The 19643-nt window shown below is 38.0% G+C and overlaps 1 protein-coding gene across 8 annotated transcripts in view; it reads right to left on the reverse strand.

Moving 5' to 3' along the window:
* kdm2bb (lysine (K)-specific demethylase 2Bb) overlaps positions 1-19643 on the reverse strand; it is a 237774-nt gene that overhangs the window by 38738 nt on the left and 179393 nt on the right. For 5 of the 8 annotated variants that reach the window (XM_059988188.1, XM_059988189.1, XM_059988182.1 and 2 more), the window contains 3 exons: positions 10943-11167; positions 5382-5525; positions 3509-3597 (listed from right to left, as the gene is read on the reverse strand). In XM_059988188.1, the coding sequence (XP_059844171.1) occupies positions 3509-3597; positions 5382-5525; positions 10943-11167 (458 nt within the window). The remainder of the gene's footprint in view (positions 1-3508; positions 3598-5381; positions 5526-10942; positions 11168-19643) is intronic. The other 3 variants (XM_059988184.1, XM_059988183.1, XM_059988187.1) reach the window with 1 other exon arrangement.

Genomic DNA, 19643 nt, shown 5'->3' on the forward strand with positions numbered 1-19643 from the left:
ATTTCCCTTTGCATGTCAGCATGCTGTAATATCTCACCATTTAAATAATTTTATCTTTCCAAAGTGGATTAACTCACATTTACCAACACTGTGCTCGATCTGCCAGACCCTTGCCCACTCACTTAGGCTATCTATATATCTATGCAGACTCTACACAACTTCTGAACAATTTGCTTTTCTACTCAATTTGATGTCATCAGCAAACTTGGATGCGTTAAACTTGGTCTCCTCTTCCAAATCGTAAAGTACTTGGAAAAGAAGCAAGCCCTGCTCCGGTGGTTAAGGAAGCAATGTCTTGCAGATGCCAAAGTTTATAAAAATAATCTTCTTTCTTCATCATAGATACAATACATTTTGTTTCCCAAAACAGTGCATTACTGATTTACTACTAAAACCATATATCAAAAAAAAGGGGGGGGGGGGGGCGGGGGCAGGATTATGCAGTAACATTTCTGAGTATTGATGTAATGTTCTCCCTGATCAGCAGCAGTCCAACATACCCACCCATTTCAGACTTCTCCTTGCAGTGCAGTTAAACCAACCTACCACCCTTCTCATATTCCCTTTTGTCTCTGCCTGCTCTTCCCAATGATACAAAAACCTGAACATGTTCTGCTGTACACCTCTTCATCTGTCCAATCTTCCTATTTCTTTACAGAACTGTGCTGAAGTCCTGGGCATATATATACATACAGCTAGGATGCATAAGACTTTTTCCACAGTACTGCAGTAATTTTATATACTGCACTGCTGCTGCAAAAAGGCAAATTCCATAACATACGCGAATGATGATAAACCTGTTTCTGATATGGGTCTCAACTGTCGACAAAGTGGGAAGGGGGCAAGGTGAGGGAATCATGGTTGGAAAAGAGGAAGGGAGTGGGATGCACCAGAGGCAACCTCTGTAATGATCAATAAACCAATTTTTAATACATATTGACTAGCAAGGAAATTACATTATCAAAAGTCAGTAGTACTTCACATATGTTCAATATAATAAACTTATCCCTACCACAGTCAGATTCTTCAAAGTTCCAAGTAAAATTTATTATCAGAGTACATACATATCACCACGTAAAACCCTGAGATTCTTTTTCTGCAGGCATACTTAGCAAATCTATAGAACAGTAACTGTAAACATCGGGAACTGTAAACAAAACAAACTGTGCAAATGCAGATATAAATAAAAGCAATAAATAATGAGCATGAAAGAACAATATAACATCCATCAATATAACAGAGTCCTTACATGAGTGTAGCTATCCCCTTTTGTTCAAGAGCCTAATGGTTGAGGGGTAGTAATTTTTCTTGAACCTGGTGGTGAGAGTCCTGAAGCATCTGTGCCTTCTACCTCATGGGAGCAGCTTGAAAAGAGCCTGGTCTGGATGGTGAGGACCTTTGATGATGGATGCTGCTTTTCTAAGGCAACAATTCACATAGACGTATGCAATGTTTGGGAGGGTTTAAACCCGTGATGAACTGGGCCAATGCACATTCTCAATTTCATGATCCCTTAGGCCCATTATTGCCACACTGCAATACACATAATGTTGAATATATTTCAAAGTATTACAAAGAACAGAATCGTTAAACACAATTTAAAGGAATATAATATCTCAATTAGAATAAAACTTGATTTATTTAGTCATTAAAATAATTTGGTCTTAAGGGAATTGATAGCTCTGCGTATAATTTTTACTGAACCAATGGAATCTCTATGAATCCAATAAAAATCCCAGATTTCTCATTTACTAAGCTGGAAAGTATATCAGGTCAAAGATATCTACTGGGTCCTAACAAAAAATTTGCTGCCCTCATCTCTATTCCAAAAATCTAACTACATTTAACAGAAAAGCTCAACACTGCACATTAATTAAAATCTCAACCACAGGTCTATCCTTTCCAGAAATATTTACTTCCTTAATCTTCTAAATTAATCTGACATGCACTACCCTGAAATAAAGCTGTTTCTATCCTTCTGGCAGTGAGCTCATCAGCCCACAGCAGCATTAGACAAAACCCATATCTTATTTCATGGCAAAAACTATCCATGACCTTTAATAGGTGCATTTCACTCACTGTTCTGTATGTGATATTAGTTACACATTGATAGAATAAGTGATCGCAGAAACACAGTGGAAAAGTGCCGATCTATGGAGGATTAACCATAATTTAGTTAACCTCTCTTGAATAGAACCAAGTGCCACATCCATTATTTGCTACAAAACGCACAGCAGCAAAGTCCACGTGTGAGCTAACTGATAACCAGGTTTGTTCAGATGTTTATCTGTTAGGCATCTAACTATATGCCTGCATTGAAAACTGTCATGTGAGCATATAGGAACAGTGCCAAACACAGGATTCTATAAGGGATTATGACACCAATATAGTGTCATCAGGATGCATAATCAATCACATTCAGCACAGAAGTATTCAGTACATCATAAAAGGCCACATATCTCATGTAAGAAAGAACAAACTACAACTTTACATGCGTAGAATTAGCCACACTTTATCATGGCATTTTTAAGACAAGTTGTTGATTGGCTGAACCAGATAGTACTGAATTTCACTGAGAGCATCCTGAGTTGAACACAAGCAGTTAAGACTTTATTGGAATTCATATTGGAAATATTTTTTTTTTAAAAAGGTATTAGCTTGTCAATAAATTAAGATGCAGTTTCTCTCATAATGATGCACAGTAATGGACTTCCAGGTCCATTTCTGGGAGAAGTTTAACAATTTGCATTAATGGTGGGAACTGCAATGAATAGGGAATCATGCTTAGCTTCCATCCTTGCTTTTAAACCAGAGTTGCTTACCGTAATTTTAAATCAAGTGGGAGAGTGCCTTGGAGGAACAAAGGTCCAGAGAATTTAAAAGGAGTAGGACTTGAGTCTTTGTGAGTTTAAAAAGAGTGGAAGCAAAGATTAAAGAACAGAAGGCCCGTTGATAGCCTGCAGAAGTATTGACAACAAACTGCGAGTAGGAACCAGTTGCAACCAGTGGTTAAATATACTTTAATATGTATTCATTTGGAGTATCCACAAACCTAACAGGTATGTGGATAGTGCATTTAGAAATACAGCCACAGTCAAGAAGGGAATGAGTGAATGCAAGGTATTGTGAAAGACATGAAGTAGTGCAGTTGCTATCACCACTTTTTAATGGAGGAGGCTGCTGCTGCCTTTTCAGGTAAGCCAAGCTGGTGGAACCACAGGCAGCTCTGATATGCAGGTGCAAAGTTTAAAAGAGAGTTACATTGATAAGATTTCATTATAAACAAAATAGAGAGATGTTATTATAACTGCAAATGAGATTCCAAGCTGGCTTTTGTCACCCTGGTGACTGGCTTAGGATTATGTTGAACGTCAGTGCAGGCTCTTACAGTCAAATGGCCTACTTCTAACTTTTTTTGTTTTTAAGTGTATAGGGGCAGGGTTAGACTTGATTACAACAATCATCTCACAATGCAAGACAGGCCAGAAAGAAAACTCTAGTTAAACTTACTTTCCCTGTTTTACCCTCATGGTTGCACTTTGGACATTCCCAGCAGTTTGGCAATTCTTCATTGACAACTCCATCTCCATCCTGTAGCTGACAAGCACAGGAAAAAAACATTCATTAAAATTGATCATTGTCAACCAACACAAAAAAGACAGAATAATACTTTGACTAAAACATAAAGAAAGGAACGGATAAATAATTCAGCATAAAATTCACCATGTAACGGTAACATGATCTGATTACTAAGGTTTGGCATGAAGAGAAGAAAAAACAGGTCAGAGGACTGCATTTCAAACGGCATAGTTTTAAAATTATGAATCATGACAGCAGCCAAATCACATACCATTGCATATGTCTCCATTTTCTAGAGGCAGTGATAGGGACTCAAATACAAATAATTTTAAAGCTCTATAAACATGACCACTGAAAAAAAGAGGATTAAAATGGTGTTCTATTGACAATGGTGAGATTGCAGGAGCCAGACTATTTTAAGAGTCAGAATAATACTTCATTATCGAGAAAAAAAATGCGGCTATAGCATGATTATTCAGAGTAATGAAGACTGGGTGGGAGTTTATATAGCTCTAAGATAAGCTTAACCAGTTGCTTTATGATTAAAATTACAATGAACAATACTAGCTTAAACAATAACTCTGAATTAGTGAAAATAAAAACATTGTACACTGTATTTGGAATTTCTCAATTTAACATACAGTAAACAAATGTGTTTCATAAACGAGTGTTTCAGTTCACAAATCATTTGATACATGAGTTTAATTACAAAATGTCTCAAATCAGTGCCTTTAACTAATTTGTTTTAAATTAATTTCTTTTAGTGTGGAACACAAAAGTGTCAACATCGTAAGTTTCAGGTCACATTTCTGAGTTCCAGTCCAGAATACACACTTCTCCAAATCTCAGATCAAAGCCAATTCTCAGTTAAACATAAGATGCATTTGAATCTGAATAACTTATCAATTCTCCCCAAAAATATAGTAGTATGTCAAATAGATTTTTTAAAAAAATGCATGTAATATGTTCAGAGCAGATTTAAGACCACAGGGATAGGAGCAAAATCACACCATTTTCAGCCAAGTCTGCATTGACATTCAATCATGGCCGTGATATTTTAAGACCATGCTTTCCCGCCTTCTCCCTGTAACTCTTAACCAATCAATTACCTAGCTCTGCCTTAAATAAACCCAAAGACTTGGTCTTAGCCCTCTGTGAAGACCAATGATTTCCACAGTCACCACCAATTGGCTGAAGGAACTCCTCCTCACTTCCCTTTAATCTGATGCTCTGCCCTTGGATTAGACTCCAAGATAAATTAATTTAAAACAATGGAAACACCCTCTCCACATCTGGTAATTTAGTAAAGTGAAGGGATTTTATTTAACCATTAATCTCTATAACTGGATGTTATGATTAAAAAATAAGTAATTATGCAGTCATAAATGGATTTACATATAGAGTCTGCTTTAGATCAACCTCACATAAGATAATTTAATTCTTTTTCCTTCCTCATCCTCATGACTAGGCAGAATATTGTGATCTATTTCAACTTTGAATATGCTTTATAAATGCAAGTTGTTGATGAGTTGAAAGCTAATTACTCATAAAATGCCAAGTGATGATCAAAACACTGCAGTAAAAGCTTAAATTTCAATTTAAATATCTATAGATTCTACTTGATGCTGAAATCCTTGGATTATTTTTGAGGCATTTTCTTCCAATTTCTTTCAAATGTAATTGACAGTCTGGTGGAATTCATTACTCAAATTATAGATGAAAAAAATACCCAGCAAAAGGATAAGATTAGTGGCAGGTGGGGGGGGGGGAGGGGGGAGAGAAACATCAAGTTTGACTGTTACCTTTAAGCAGCCAGGATGCACAATTTCATTACAAATAGAGCATTCCATCAGCATGAAATTGAACTTTGCCTCCTCTTCTTCCACAGTGTCCTCTTTTCCTGCTTCTCCACAGATAAGACAGACTGCTGTGTGTGGCAGGACTGGCTGCAAAGAAAAGAGAAACAGTTTAAAAATCCTGTTTATGATACATCTCATCAAGACCAACCACAATTATTCCCAGTCCACTTCAGTATCATCTCCGTACATCCAGACTCCCATTTTTCTGGATAATTATAACATAGTATGCTTTAAAACAAATAGCTCTTTTACAATCCTTTAACCTTAAACGAAAGTCAAAAAAACTGCAGATGCTGGTAATTTGAATTAAAACAGAAACCATTCATCAGAACCTAAGTTCACTTTCACTCCAAGGTATTTAAAAAATTCTCCCTGGTACTTTTATTTCCTACACTCTGTATCTATCTTACTGATTTTCCCCTACTTACATTTCCTGGCAAGTACTTTGCCTTTAATTTGTCTGACTGAATGATAAAGACAAATGTTTGTGCAAAACTTACATCTAGATGTGCAGATAATTCTTGTGGTTCTCAAATGCTCTGCACACTCAATTCTAAATAAGGTTCAAGAAACTATAAAAAAATATAGGTCTGCATCATCTTGGCTAGACTTGCTTCTAAGTTTGCTGCCATTGTCATTTCATTGTACCAACTCTCTTGTATTTTTCAATGGTCATTCATGTCTTATTATGAGCTCATTGAATTTTAAATTCCTGTTCTTGCTTGCCATTCTCACCACTGCTTCTTGCCAATATACCTCTGCAACCTTGTATAGCTCTTTGTGCTAACTCTGCAGAGACACCTCTCTTCACTTAAACATTAACGAACTCTCCACCCCATCATTTAGCCAACTTTAAAATCCAACTTTTAACATCTGTGATGGACAATAATGCAGTTATTGAATGCACTGTCTTACTGTGTTGAATGCAGTTTGTTGCAGGAAAGTGGGAGATCACTCTCCTGAAAGTGAAGGCAAAGCAAAGGCAAAATACAGGAACTTTTATTTTGGTTTTAACTTTGTGTTGTTGTAAAAAATTCAAAGAAGTAGCATTAATCTCAGTGAAAAGAATGCTCACTGTTAAACGCTCAGTAAAATTTCACCAGTGTTGTGACTCAGTCTACTGGAGAGAATATTTATAGAAAATAAACATCGAGTATTTCAACAATTTAGAGCATCAAGTTACAAAACCCTTTAGCTATGTCTTAATCACTAAATGCTGCAAAACACTTTCAAATTAAGTGACATTAGCGATGTTTATGACAGTTATGGATTTTTTTTAACGTTGAGCAAATACAGCAGGACGGTAATAGAGTGAAGGCATTCAATGAATCATTTACCCCATTCAACTACAAATTCTTGTTCATTGAACACGATTTAACACTCAGATTACATAATTAGAGATTTATTGAATTAGAGAGACTTCCTGGCTTCATTGTTAACGTGGAAGTGCATGAAAGCATAGATATACAAATTAAAATAACCACCCATGTTCCAATGTGGGAGCAAACTCACTGAATTTGAACCCAAGGGAACTTGGCATTAAGCACGAATGCATCTGGTTGACCTTATGTATTCTTTTGGTTTACCCAATTTTCATCACGAGTTCTGAGCCAACAGCAGGATTATTGACAATGGTTCTGTTATGTAAGAAATTAGGAAAAAATGCTCAGGAGGGAAATGTTTAAAGTGTTAGCTGCAATTTCATGAACTAATCATTTATATGATAATACAGATGGATGCCAACCATTGTAAAACATCTCTTTACAGGCACTACTCGGTAACTGCTCCTGCGGGATATGAAAGAAAGTGTGACCCCTTTACCACAAGAAAGCTTTATGTATGAGGAACCAGGGAAATGAGTTAATTCTGCTGATAATTACCACTGAAAGAATCCATTATTTAATATAATGTCAGAAGTTGCCATTCTGGTACACTAAAACAAAAAACAGAGCATTTTTTGAAAATGGTGACAGTTAAGGAAATGTTCAAAGGGACTTTCAGACTTGTATAACAATCACCTAAAGCTAAAATGCAGCTGTAGCACTTAATGGTGAAAGGATTTGAGTATAGCTGTAAAGGAATCATACTGTAATTATATAGGGCCATACTGAAAGTACCGCATGCAGTTAGGCCTCTTTCTCTACAAGACACACTTGCCAAAGTGTAGCAAACATTCACTAAACGTGGAATGGCCAATTTCCCATGAGAAATTGAGTGGATTAGACTAAAATTCTTAAAGGGCTTGACAGGCTGGAACCAGGAAGAGCCCCTTGGTTAATGAGTCAAGAACTGAGAGTACACTTTTTAGGACTTAAATAAAGAGAAATGTCTTCACTCATTAGCATGATGAAGCCCTGAAATTCTTAGGCACAGACCTGTGGATGTTCATTCTCTGAATTCATTCAGAACATAGTTTGATGGATTCCTGGAATATTAAAAGAATTAAGGAACATGGGAACAGTGCAGAAAAATGCTTTTAGACATATCATGATTGGAGGAGCAGGCTAGGAAGGTCAAATAGCTTACTCCTGTTCCTAATTCTTATGACTTGTTTTTATTACATCGCTAAAAAAAAATCACTCATTTATACTGTTTATTTATTTCTAATAAGGGTGAAAATTGATGACAACATAAATTCCAAATCACATTATATTTTATTTGCAAGTTCTTGATATTGATAACAGCCAACATTTGGCCCATTGTGTTTGGTTTCCTTTAAAACACCCAATTAGTTCTATTCAACTACTTTTACCTATATCCCTGCAAATGTTACTATGATTATGCTTCAATTACAGGGCAAACATTTTCTCAAGTGACTTTGATAGTAACGTTGCCCAAGACATTAATTCCGCACGAAACCTAACTGATCAGGTAGGTAGGTATCTTATAGGCATTTAAAAATAGTTTTGCTGAAAAAGATGCATGAAGGCAATTTTCTGGTTGTTCAAACTTTTCCAAATCACTGAAAATACATCAATTTGTCATTTATGAAGGGAGGCAGAAAAAGTGGAAGATTACTTTAACTATTCTTACCAGTTTACGCAGTTTTAATGAGCCTGAGAACAAGTATTTAATAAAACATAGGAGTGCAAGGGTAAAAAGGAGAGATTGGAACCATGACCAGTAATAAATGTAGGGTAAGATTTAGAGACGATGCAAATTTTTGCAATGTTCTTTCTGACAAAGTCCATGACTTATGCAAACTGTCCAGGTTTGCTCATTATAAAGGCAAAGATGGAGTATTACAAATGACATCAAGTGCCCTTAGAAAAAACGATGGGATAAATTTTAGCTTGGTATATTCCTGGTCGTTATTAACTGATGTACATTGGAAAAGCATAGGATAAGGAAAAGACATAGCTCAATGCAATGCCCATCAAGGGATGAATAACCAGTTAATCGAAGCAGGCTCATGCATGGGGTACACCAGTTTTAATAGATTATAAGGAACTCTTGGAGATGTTGTGTTGTTAAGTTTTCCAAACATTAAATAGCTGGCCCTTTTGATGCTACTGACAAGATAAGAGTTTAATTACTATGCAATTTAACAGAGTTCATTCAACTGTAGAGTGTTTACAGTTAGAGACAGTTGTATCAAGCAGAGTAATTGCCGCATCTTAGGCACCAGCATTTTCTTTCTTCTTCAATAATGTTTTAAATTCTCAAGTAGACTTTTATATACACCTTAAGCAATTGTTTAATAAGAGCTTCATTCATTTTAAATTTTTTATTTTTAAAAGTTAGTTGTCTTCCTTCAAAACAGCCAAAGCCTAAAAATGACATGTATGTTAACTGCTACTTATCAACTTACATGTTAATGTTGTCCGCTCTTAGTACATGTGATCACTACCTGCTCCAACTTACAACTAAAAGTAGGGCCTTGGACATTGCTCTGAACAATCAACTGTTGTGATATATCACTTCATCAGATATACAGCATTCCCTTTATCCTATCCATGCTTCCCTCAATGACTCAGTAACTTAGAGCTAAATTGTTTCTCTTCATTCCAAGTGCTAATAAAATGGCTTTAACCTGCAGTTTTATCCGTTTCTCTTTCGACAGATGCTGCCTGATTTGTTCTCCAACTGATTAGATTTGTTCTCCTATGCTGCGGAGTATTTCATTTTAGTAGTTTCTGTAAAAGTAGTGTCCTGCTGGTAGAATGTTTCGGCTTTGGCTAAAGGGGCCATGTTGTTCAACTTAGGAATGTTGTGTCAGCCAATTAGGATGATGGGATCAAGAGAAGGTTCTTGAGAGAGAGATTTGTGATGGACAGTGGTGTGCTTCATGGTCTTTTGCCGGGAGATGCAAAAAGAGAAGATCGGGAAGACGCCTGTAGAATTTGATCCAATGGGAATATGCTATTGCAAGAAGTGCTTCACGAGGATGAAAGAGTCAAAGATAATCTACTGGTGATTGGTGATGAGAATTCAGCACTCTGAGTAGCAGTTGCGCTCAGCTTTTGGAAGAGATGAGCTCCAATGGTCATATACATAATTAGACTGGTCTAAATGCAATAAATCCTCTTTACTATTTTTTTCCTTTCTTTTCTTTTTCTTAATAACTGTTTGATAAAGCTGAAATTGGTAAATATACTTAGTTTACAATTTTATGCTGGTGTAGGATTTGTCATTTCTTGGCAACCAGCAACTCTGTATGGGCAGTATTTACATAGCATTCATAGAACCATAGAACACTACACCACAGTACAGCCCTCCATGTTGTGCTGACCCATATAATCCTTAAAAAAGTACTAAACCCACACTACCCCATAACCCTCAATTTTTCTTTCATCCATGTGCCTGTCCAAGAGACTCTTAAATACCCCTAATGTTTTAGCCCCACCACCATCCCTGGCAAGTCATTCCAGGCACTCACAACCCTCTGTGTAAAAAAACTTACCCCTGATGTCTCCCCTAAACTTCCCTCCCTTAATTTTGTACATATGCCCTCTGGTGTTTGCTATTGGTGCCCTGGGAAACAGGTACTGACTATCCACCCTATCTATGCCTCTTATAATTTTGCAGACCTCTATCAAGTCCCCTCTCATTCTTCTATGCTCCAAAGAGATAAGTCCCAACTCTGCTAACCTTGCTTCATATAACTTGTTCTCCAATCCAGGCAACATCCTGGTAAATCTCCTCTGCACCCTCTCCATAGCTTCCACATCCTTCCTGTAATGAGGTGACCAGAATTGAACACAATACTCTAAGTATGGTCTCACTAGAGATTTGTAGAGTTGCAACATGACCTCTCTACTCTTGAACTCAAAGGGACTTGACATTCACTCAAATAGAGACTTGTTCATCGAAATATCCCAACTTCCCAGTTTTGTTAATCCCCAAATTGTAACAACCTTAGACGTATATTGTTGTAAAGGTGGCCTTCTCACCACTGAGCCATTTGTCTGTTAACAGTTAGCCATTGAGCCAAGTTCGCATACAAGCCCCGTGAGGGGGTTACATGCACAATTATATGGAAACGTTTCACCATTGTGACTTACTGCAATGCACTGTCTCATGATACAGGATTGTTTCATTCTCCCTGGTCCTCCAAATTTCTTCATATCCTTGCAGAAATGGCATTTGCCACATTCGGTTCTTAAACATGCCTCGCATTTCCGACATCTTGTTCTCCTCCTACGTGCTCCAGCTGTAGCTCTGTTAGCAGCAAGCTTCACTGCTGCAGAGGTTCCAAGCTTTCCTTTTGGCCGGCCTACTGTCCTATGCTGTAAATAATCAAAACAAATTTGAATTAGCTCAGTTTATTCAAATCTTTACAGTTCTATTTTCTATATGTAGAACTACAGAAATGAATTGGTTGGAAAATGCTTACAAATCTAAAGAAATTGCTTTGCCAGCTGTATATATTTATATGTGGGAGAAGCTTGGAGGAAGAATATTCTTTAAGGACAAGTGGAGTAAAATTTAATATGCTAACTTAGAAATGACGTGGCTGGGGAAATATTAAAAAACGGAAGATAGGAGGGTAGGATCAATGTACCATTATGCCTCTACAGCACCTTCAGAAATGGCTGGCAATAGCTTACAAGCACTAGAAAGTCTGCAGGTGCTGGAAATCTAAAGCAACACAGAAAAAATGCTGGAGGAATTCTGCAGGTCAGGCAGCATCCAAGGAAAAAGAGTAAGCAGTCATGTTTCAGGCTGAGACCCTTCTTCAGAACTGAGGAAGTGTCACTGCACAAAAAGTCGACTGTTTACTCTTTTCCATGGACGCTGCCTGACCTGCTGAGTTCCTCCAGCATTTTGTGGCAATAGGTTAACTAGCACTCCAAGATCAATTACTTACTGACAGGACAGCACCTGACTGACTGAACCACCTAGAAATGTATGCTACCTAAATACTTCAAAACTGGGCAAAGGTACAACACAAGTCTGCTGCAGTATTTTACTTGACAAAGGTTTCACCAATGCATTTCTTAACTGCTAGGTTTTGCGTCTACTGGGAAAATCATGGCAAGTCATCTCAGACACAGTAAGGAATTATCAATTCCTCATGAGAGAAAGCAAGCACATACAAGATGCAATGAAGCAATTTTCCTTTTTCAATAGACTTTTGATAAACACATTGCTAATTTTCTAAACACAAGAGATTCTGCAGATGCTGGGTCCAGAGTAATGAATACAAAATGCTGGAGGAACTCTGTATCAAAGCTTAAATACTCCCCTTTCCCCTTGGAATTCATTCCTCCCCCTGAAGTTGTTTAAAATTAAAAGTAAGAAACGCATGATTTTGAAAGCTTGAAGTGTGGTGGATCGCCCAGGGTCAATGAGTTGTCAGGAGGTTCTGAAGTTGGAATCCTATGTGAGCAGGAGGAATGAGGTTCGATGACTCCCTGGGTTTGCGAATCAGTGTGCCCAGAGCACGGACTAATGCTTGTGGTCCTGTGGTCAGCGAATCCAGAGTTTGTGATCTGGTATTCGGTAACTGGCGTTCCTATAGCCGATGCCAAGGAGTGAATCAGAAGTCCACAAGTCAAGGTCCGATGCCAGAACTCCTGCTCTGCAAATCTCAGTGAGTCTGCTGAGGCAGTCAGAAAGCCCAATGTCTGCGTCTCTGCATCCAAATCAGAGCCAACTGGAGGCAGAATAATACAGACTAACTTGGAGTTATAGGACTGTGTATATGTGAGAGTCGGCGGGAAGAACAGGGCTTGTTTTTGCTGTTGTTGTTTTGCTGCTTGTTGCATTCTGCGTTGTTCTGTTACGTTGGCACCAGAATATGTGGCAACTCTCGCGGCCTGCCCCCTTTGGGTGCACATTTCACTGCATGATTCCCTGTACATGGAATAAATAAACTTGAATTTTGGGTGTGTAAACCAAGAAAGATGACTAAACGTTGTTCATTTCAGATTTTTTTTAATATATTGAAAACAAAATGACACACAGTATGAGTAGCTATACCAAATCAATTACTGTTTCCCATGGATGAGGACTCTGGGATTCGATATGCATTCCTATTATTAGCTATAAACTATACAACATTGTTTATTTCCTGTCGATCACAACACACTTCCTATGTCAAATCTATTCAGTTGCAGTTTCCTGCCAAATTTCTTGCAGCTGAATGAGATGCAACTTACAGTTGAAGCTGTTTCTAGGTCACAGAAGCACAAGAGGAAGAGCAGAATGCAGTCAGCCTGCATAAGGAAGGTGCCCCATGCCAGCAAATATTACCAATATATGGATGATGTAAATGATAGAACCAGGGATAAATCCATACAAAGTTTTATAGCCATGAGCAGACAATTCATTTATAGAGTCAATTTCAATTGAGTAGAAATTGAGCCAATGTCAGGACAGCCCCTGGAGATGGGCAATATAAATGTGTCTAAAGCAGAAGCTAGCATATTTATAAGAAACAAAAAGGCACTACAAGTAGTCATCTTTTTCTTTAAATGGACCACGAAATGTAGTGTCTGCTTTGGTGCTTTCTTCCAGATGATGGTTTTCCCTACCACCACTCTCCCTCACTCTTTCCTCCCTTCTACACTCTTGCTAGGATTCTGTTCTACACTCTTGGCAGAATGTTCACTGGCACCAGATTCTTCCCTTGTACAAATTGAAGTTCATTAGCAATTTCCATCATTCATCCTTAAACGATAATCAATTCAAATACACCCGTCAACTCTGGGTATTTCTAACAGGAGACCCAATCTGAATCAAAAGGGTGCAGGATTTTAAGCGCCACTCGAGCCACTTGAGCACAAGATTGAAATAACAGTGAAAATTATGGAAATAATTTGGACATCAGGCACCAAATGTAGAGAGATAAACTAAGTACAAGTTCTGGCCCTTTTACAGGAATAGGAAAAATGAGAAAACAAAAGAAGTAGAAACCATCCTATCCTTGGTGTGGCAATTGCTTTACCCAAGACCACAAAAAAATTGTGGAGAGCTGTGAAAGCAGCCGAGTCTATCACAAAGAGCAACTTCTGATCTCTCAATCCACCTAATGATCCTGCACTTTCCTTTCTCTGTAGCACTATATTATGCATACTATTATTGCTTTTCACATTCTACTGCAATTATGTACTTAGGTTTAGAATGATCTGTATAGATGGCATGCAAAACAAGTGTTGTCACTGTACCTTTGTACATGTGACAATAATAAACCAATTACATTGCATAGATGGCAAGGTGTGGGGAAAATAATGAAAACGTCTGTGATAGGGTAGAAACAAAAATAATCCATGCCTCAGGTACTTTGAGAGGTCAATCCCAGCAAATCTGTCTGGTGGAGGCGTAAATAGAGGACGATAAATAAGGTCAGAGAAACAATATATTGCAGGAAAACAAGAATGCCAGAAATGTCAGGAAGTCTTTGAAAAGCAAAAAACATGTTCATACAACTGTGGATACCATTACATTTCCACTGGCCAATCCTTGACACTAACTGGAAAAGCTGGTTATGTGAAATTCATGAATTCAACATCAAATCCAGAGGGCTGCTATGTGTTTAAACAGAGGATTATGTGTTGCTCCTGGAGTTTATGTTAGGCTTTGTTGAAAAAGTACAGGAGGGCAAAGGACACGATTAAGATTGAAAATAGGATAACAAGAGTTGAAGTGGCAGGTAAACGCAAGGCTCCCTTGTTGATTGAATAGACACATACTGCAAACAATCATTCAGCCTGCATCTGGTTTCTTGCATCTGCTTTGGTTATTTCTCCAGTCTCACTCTTTTCCCTTCTTCCTCTACTTACCTCACAAGAATAGAAAGTCAAAATTATAAGCTTTAGGTTTTTACCTTTCTTTCAAATAAACTTACTTTTAAAATACAAACCACACCAACCCTCCTCCAACTCTTTCCTCAATATTCCTTACCAATGTTGGAATCTTTTCCAGCCATCCTAGATATTTTTTAATAAACAGAACCCCAAGTCTTACATCACTGCCCATTATTTTACTTCATGCTCAGAATAAATTCATTGTCGATATCAGAGCAGCAATCTTTCAAATAATTCCTCAAACCAAGGACTCCTCTATCCTCTCAGGTGCATGTGAAATTCCCAAAAAACTACCGAAAGACGACCAGATGACTCCCAAATATCCCAGCCAAGATTTATCCACTGAATTAAGAAAAAAAAGGCTTTTGCCACATTTCTTTTTGAAAGTCAATGCTGTGCGTAAATTGGCAAGTGTGCTCCCCTGATCAAAACAGAGACTTTACAAGTACTTTATCGGCTGCAAAATGAATTGAAGCAATACTGAAACATGAAAATCTGGGCATAAAATGGAAATATTGTTAAAAATATCAATCTGTCTGTAATGGGGCCTTACATTCATATTATGTGGCTTCACTAAAATGAAAAGACATGCTTTGAGAATAAAATGACACATTGAAAAAATTTCAATACAATAATAAAATAACAGAGAAGAATATGGAAAATCTACACCCACTTTGTTTCACTTTTCTGTGTGCCTGAGTGGATGACATCCCCTGATGCGAGAACATTTTAATTACCTTAAAATGAGCTGATTGCATCAAAGAGCAACTTAGCATGTAAACATCAAACTGGCCACAGACCAAAACTACCACATTTAGCCACATGCAAAGTCAATCAGTAAGATTTTAAAGAAATAATTATACAAAAAGTCATACATAGAGTTGAACACAATAAAGGAACAGACTCTTAGCCCACTATCCATGCCAACCTTTATTACCATCTACATTAATAGAACCAATGAAAGTTTCAGCACAGAAGATCAGTCAAATACTGCTTTGTGAGGGCAAAGCAAAATAAATATTGCCCAATAATTTCCCTGCTGCCTTACACATTGTTCTACTTCATACATTTATCTGAATATATGTACGTTACAGACACAGTGATCTCTGCCTTGGGTACCCCATGACAAAACATTCTTGCTCCACCAACTCCATTTAAAATTCATTTCTCATTGCCACCTTCATTCCTGAGCAATATTCTTTCTTGAATGGGGCATTTAAAGCTATAATCAACATGCCATCGTGCAGCCTTAATATTTGCTTGTCTTATTTCTCTATTACTTCTATTATACTAAAGGACTACAAAATTCAGAAGCCTAAATGCTACTAGCCTTCCAGTGAATTTATCCATCAGTGCATTTTCTCAGGCACTCGCCCAATTTGCCCACATATGACTTCACATCGACTATTCTACAATTATCTGCTTATCCTCCTTTAGCTAGTGTCTCATGGCACAAACTATATACATGGACTATGTAAAAATTGCAACTATGATATCCAATTTGAACACTGATTTGCAATTGCAGCTGAAAGAAAACTCCGCCAAACTCCAGACCTTTGGAGTCAACAACTCCCTCTGCAACTGGACCCCCAACTTTCTGATTAATAGAACCCAATCAGGCAGGATAGGCAGCAACGCCTTCAACACTGTTATTCTAAACACTGATGCCCCATAAGGTTATGCCTCAGCCCCCTACTCTACTCTCTGTACAATAATGTCTGCCTGGCCAGATTCTGCTTTAACTCGATTCACAAGTTTATAGATGGTTCCACTGTCGTGGACCACATCTCAAATAACAATGAGTCAGAGTCGAAGAAAGAGATAGAGAGAATGGAAGAGCTGATCACTAATTTCAGGAAGGGATACAGTGCACATACATCAATGTTGCTGCAGTTGAGATCTTTATCACCAATAGCCCATCTTGGTCCAGCCACATTCACACTGTGACCAAGGAAGCTCGCCAATGCCTCTACTTCCTCAGGAGGCTAAAGGAATTTGGCATATTCCTCTCACCAATTTTTATGTACCATATAAAGTAACCTATCTGATCGCATAATGGTTTGGTCTGCCAACTGCTCTGTACATGTCAAGACAATACAAAGAATTGTGGTCACAGCTCCATACCAACTTCCCTTCTATGGACTGTGTCTATACCTCGCACTGCCTCATTAAAGAAGACATTATAACCAAAGACTCCAATCACCTTGGACGTTCTCTCTTCTCCCTTCTTTCATCAAGCAGAAGATATAAAAGTCCAAAAACATTTACTACCAAGTTCAAAGACAGCTTCTACCCAGTTGATATAAGACTATTAAATGGTTCCCTAGTATGACAAGATGGACTTTTAACCAAACAATGTTCTCATTATGACCTTGCACCTTACTGCACGTACTTCCTCTGTAGCTGTTACACTTTATTCTACACTATTGTTTCACCTTGTTTTATCTAATTGCAGTGTGTAATGACCTGATCTGTATGAACAATATGCAAGACAAGCTTTTCACTGTATGACAATATGACAATAACAATAAATCAATTTCAAATTGTCATTAAAGACTTAGCTATTGCTTTCCATCCCTTTTAACTTCCATAGATTACATTCATGGCCTGATAACATCCCAGTCTTGTCTCCTGCTAACTTTTGTCCCTGAAAATTAGTATCCTTTGGAATGAAATCCATTGGCTCCTCTATCCTCAAGCACTTGGAAGTTTTCAATTTCACCAATCTATGTTAAAAACAATATATAGTAACTATTTTGCACTCTTAACACTCATTCACAAATAGTAAAGCAATATTTAATGCAAAGTTATATTTAATGCTACAAAACATTACAGAGCACTAAACTGCAGCAACAGACTTCACACTAAACTGTACAAGGAGCTAGAGACTCTGCTTCAGTTGTGACCGCAGGTACTGTCTGTGTGGACTTTGCACATTTTTCTCTTGACCACATCTAATGTTCTGGCCTCAAAAGGCACAGTTTGTTTTGTACGGACATCATGTCCTGTATGTAAGATGCTTTTTATATCATTTCCTACATGGGGTACAATTTGAAGCACCCAGTGGAAAGACATTCAACTCCATCCTCTTTATTTGCCCTTGAAACAGCAATATCTGAGTCTTGAGTTTTTGTTAATATTGGTAAACAACTAGTTAGGTATATTTTGAAGGAAGTATTGTTTTTTTAATCGTTATTAAGCTATCATATTAAGCTATCATCAAGGCTATGTGCATTATCTTGGTTAACACTAGTTGTGAGAATAATCAACAGTATTGGTATATTCAGATACTCAATGATTCTGTATTTTACTTAACTTTCTGCAGTAATCACCAGTAAAAGACCTCATTAAAAACCCTGAAGAAAGTTGCCATAGAAACATAGAGCATTAAGGCACAGAAACAGGCTTTTTGGCCCTGCTTGGCTGTGCCGAACTATTTTTCTGCCTAGTCCAGGGGTCGGCAACCCGCGGCTCCGGAGACGCATGTGGCACTTTCATCTCAGTGCTGCGGCTCCCTGTGGCTTTGGAAAATAAATGATGAGTATTTAATTAAAATGTATTTTATGTTAGTTTGTTAGTTTTTGAAATGTAATTCTAAATTTGAAGATTATGGTGATATTGTACAATCTAAATAAAATGTGTTTTTTTGTCGCTATTAATATACATCACTACTGCCAATGCCTGACACCCGCCAGTGAGCGATTTCTTTAATTTTTCGATCCAAGGTAGGCTAACTATGGAGAATTCTAAAAAAAGAAAAGTGACTGAAGAAAACAGAATGTTTAATGATATGTGGGCAGATTCATTTGCTTTCACTGTTGACGAGACTGGTTTACCGGTATGCTTAATATGCAATGAGAAACTAGCAAACAACAAAAAGTCAAATGTCGCAAGACATTTCCAGAATAAACACACAGCCTTTGCTCAAAAATATCCGGATGAAGATGAGAGAAAAAAGGCTGATTCGGAACTGATGCAGAAAGGTTGATCTGAGCAAAAATCATTTCAAGAAGTGGATGAAGTATGGAAAATCAACTATATATGCCAGTTTTGTTGCTGCTCAGGAAATAGTCAGGCACAGGAAGCAGTTTACAGATGGTGAATATATAAAAGAATATATAAAAGAGTAAGATTTCAGAACATCTATTCACGTACTTTAAAAACAAGAGTGAAATTGTGAAGAAAATCAGGGATATGCCCCTCTCTGCAAAGACTGTCAAAGACAGAACCATAAAAATGGCAGAAGACATCACAGGACAGCAAATTAAAGACATCAATTCAGCTGTGGCCTACTCGATTGCCTGTGACGAGTCTAAAGACAAAGGTGATATTGAACAAATAGTGCTGTTCTGCCGGTATGTAAACTCTGCCGGGCCACAGGAAGAAATGATTGAGTTGATACCTCTAAAAGGCCAAACACGGGGGGGGGGGGGGGAGGACATCTGTGAGGCTGTCTTGAATTGTTGAAGAGCCAAAGGAATAAAGACCACCCACCCGATGTCAGTAGCTACTGACGGGGCACCAAGTATGACAGGAGCGCACAAGGGATTTGTGGCATTACTGCAGAAGTCGCTGGACAAAAAGCTGCTGACTTTTCACTGCATCTTGCACCAAGAGGCACTGTGCGCTCAAACATTTCCTCCGGAATGCACAGAAGTAATGGATGTTGTCATTCAGATTGTCAATAAAATAATGGCAAAAAGTTTAAATCACCGTCAATTCCGTTTGTTACTGGACGAGCTGGAAAGCGCATATTCTGATCTCCTGCTGCACAACAAAGTCCAGTGGCTATGCAGAGGGGAGGTGCTGAAACGCTTTGTCGCGTGACTGGAAGAAGTGAAAACTTTCCTGGGCAGCAAAGGGCTCACCTTTCCTGAGCTGGAACAGCCAGAGTGGCTGGAAAAGCTACACTTCATGGTAGACATGACAGCGCACCTGAACATGCTGAACACAG

This window comes from Hypanus sabinus, chromosome 13 (assembly GCF_030144855.1).
Source record: "Hypanus sabinus isolate sHypSab1 chromosome 13, sHypSab1.hap1, whole genome shotgun sequence".
In the NCBI taxonomy this organism is placed as follows: Eukaryota; Metazoa; Chordata; class Chondrichthyes; order Myliobatiformes; family Dasyatidae; genus Hypanus; species Hypanus sabinus.